The sequence below is a fragment of the Corapipo altera genome, unplaced genomic scaffold (assembly GCF_003945725.1).
Source record: "Corapipo altera isolate COAL_440 unplaced genomic scaffold, ASM394572v1 59217, whole genome shotgun sequence".
NCBI lineage: Eukaryota > Metazoa > Chordata > Aves > Passeriformes > Pipridae > Corapipo > Corapipo altera.
This window is the reverse complement of record NW_020888435.1, coordinates 1-2,901: the sequence shown is the minus strand read 5'-3', so window position 1 is coordinate 2,901 and position 2,901 is coordinate 1. Positions and strand designations below refer to the sequence as shown.

Below are 2,901 nucleotides of genomic sequence, written 5' to 3'. Positions count from 1 at the left end.
CCCCCGGGTTGGGCACTGGGGAGGCCTCACCTCGAGTGCTGGGCCCAGTTTAAGGGGAATGTTGAGGGGCTGGAGCGCGTCCGGAGAAGGGAACGGGGTTGAGGAAAGGGCTGGAGCAGCTGAGGGAGCTGGGGTGGCTCAGCCTGGAGAGGAGGAGGCTCAGGGGGGACCTTCTGGCTCTCTACAACCCCCTGACAGGAAGGGGGAGCTGGGAGGGTCGGGCTCTGCTCCCTGGATGAGAGGGCACAGCCTTGAGCTGTGGGTTGGACATCCAGGAGAAATCCTTCCCGGGGAGGGTGGTCAGGCCTTGGAATGGGCTGCCCAGGGAGGAGGGGGAGTCACCCTTTGGGAAGAGCCTGGATGTGTTGCCGTGCTCTGGGTGCCGAGGTGGGGTCGGGTCAGAGCGGGACGATCCCAGAGGTGTTTCCCAAAACCCCTCTAACCCCCTGATTGCACCCCCTCCGTGCCCCCCCCCCCAGTGCTGAACCTGACCCTGATCGACCTGCCGGGCATCACCAAGGTGCCAGTGGGGGACCAGCCCCAGGACATCGAGTTCCAGATCAGGGACATGATCCTGCAGTTCATCAGCAGGGAGAGCAGCCTCATCCTGGCCGTCACCCCGGCCAACATGGACCTGGCCAACTCCGACGCCCTCAAGATGGCCAAGGAGGTCGACCCTCAAGGTCAGAGGGCTGGGGGGGCTCCCCAGGAGCTGGGAAGTGTCGGGGCTGGCGTGGGGTTTTGGTGCCAGAGGGGCTTCTCTTCCCTCCTCCTCCTCCTCCTCCTCCTCTTCCTCCTTGTTCTCCTCTCTGCCACTTTTTCCACTGGTGGATTTTAATGCCAAAGGACTTCTCTTCCCTCCTCCTCCTCCTCCTCTTCCTCCTTGTTCTCCTCTCTGCCACTTTTTCCACTGATGGATTTTGATGCCAAAGGGCTTCTCTTTCCTCCTTCTCTTCCTTCTCTTCCTCCTCCTCCTCCTCCTCTTCCTCCTCCTCCCCCCATCCTCGGGTTCTGCTCAGCCCCGGGGGCCCTTTTGGGTTCCCATCCCCCCCCAGGCTCGTTTGGATGTGATTAATTAGCACTGATTGATTGATTGATTGCTGGCTCTGCCTCCGCAGGGCTGCGGACGATCGGGGTCATCACCAAGCTGGACCTGATGGACGAGGGCACCGACGCCCGGGACGTGCTGGAGAACAAACTGCTGCCCTTACGGAGAGGTACAGCCTGGGGTCACTCTGGGGGTGCCCTGGGTCCCCCTGGGGTCACTCTGGGGGTGCCCTGTGTCCCCCTGGGGTCACTCTGGGGGTGCCCTGTGTCCCCCTCGGGTCACTTTGGGTGTCCCCTGTGTCCCCCTGGGGTCACTCTGGGTGTCACCCTTGGGTCACTCTGGGTGTGCCCACAGTGTCCCCCTCGGGTCACTCTGGGTGTCCTCTGTGTCCTCTTTGGGTCACTCTGGGTGTCACACTCAGGTCATTCCCTTGGGTCACTCCCTGTGTCCCCCTCGGGTCACTCTGGGTGTCACACTCAGGTCCTTCCCTTCTCCATGCTCTCCCACCCCTTTCCGTGTTCTTCAACCCTTTCTCCGTGCTCTCCCACCCCTTCTCCGTGCTCTCCCACCCCTTTTCCATGCTCTCCCACCCCTCCTCCTTGCTCTCCCACCCCTTCTCCGTGCTCTCCCACCCCTTCTCCGTGCTCTCCCACCCCTCCTCCCCGCTCTCCATGCCCTCTCCCTGCTGGCCCAGGGTACATCGGGGTGGTGAACCGCAGCCAGAAGGACATTGACGGCAAGAAGGACATCCGCGCCGCGCTGGCGGCCGAGCGCAAGTTCTTCCTGTCCCACCCGGCCTACCGGCACATGGCCGAGCGCATGGGCACCCCCCACCTCCAGAGGGTCCTCAACCAGGTGGGACGGGCCCTTCCCGACCTTCCTCCCGCCCGGAAAAGTGGGAGCTGCCCGGAAAAGCGGGAGCTGCCCGGAAAAGCGGGAGCCGCCCCGCGAGCCTTCCTCGGCTCAGCGCCCTCCTCCTCCTCCCTATCCCCCCCTTCCCACAGCAACTCACCAACCACATCCGGGAGACGCTGCCCTCGCTGCGCAGCAAACTCCAGAGCCAGCTGCTTTCCCTGGAAAAGGAGGTGGAGGAGTACAAGAACTTCCGGCCCGACGACCCCACGCGGAAAACCAAAGCTTTGCTGCAGTAGGTTCCTCTCGGCCTCTCCCCCTCAGGCGCTGCCTTCCCGCCTTTCCCGGCCCTGGGAGCATTCCCGGAGCGGGAATCTGATCGCTCTGCTCTTCCCCATCTTGGGAAGAGCTGGAATAGCCACGTGGTCGGGCCCTGCAGCTCCAGAGGGGAGGGATGGGGAAAAGCTGCTCCCAGGAATGCCCCCGGAGCATCCCAGGGGCCGGGATCAGCATTCCCTGCCTGCTCCGAAGGGAAAGGTTTGCTGTCCAAGCATTGACCGCCTCCATCCCTGGCAGACCCTCCTCCCAGAGGGCAGGAAAACCGGGATTTTGGGATTTTTGGTTCTCCCTCCCCAGCCGGAGGAACCGGGGGAGTTTTTTTTTCCCCAGCTGCGGGGTGGGATCTGGGAGCCCCTTTCATCCCATTTATTTCCCCCCAGGATGGTCCAGCAGTTCGGTGTGGATTTCGAGAAGCGGATCGAGGGGTCGGGAGACCAGGTGGACACTGTGGAGCTCTCCGGGGGTGCCAGGATCAACCGGATCTTCCACGAGAGATTCCCTTTTGAGCTGGTGAAGGTGAGGCCGGTGCTGAGGCCATGTTCTCCCACCCCTTCTCCATGTTCTCCAACTCCTTTTCCATGTTCTCCAACTCCTTTTCCATGCTCTCCAACCCCTTCTCCATGGTCTCCCACCCCTTCTCCGTGTTCTCCCATCCCTTCTCC

General features: G+C 62.7%; 1 protein-coding gene across 1 annotated transcript; it reads left to right on the top strand.

Moving 5' to 3' along the window:
• Positions 1 to 439: 439 nt before the first annotated feature.
• Positions 440 to 2,755, top strand: LOC113941960 (dynamin-2-like; the record flags this gene model as incomplete). The annotated part of the gene is made up of 5 exons (XM_027633092.1): positions 440 to 683; positions 1,119 to 1,217; positions 1,743 to 1,903; positions 2,053 to 2,195; positions 2,620 to 2,755. Coding segments are annotated over exons 1-5 (654 nt in total), but the record flags the coding sequence as incomplete, so codon positions are not given.
• Positions 2,756 to 2,901: the final 146 nt, after the last annotated feature.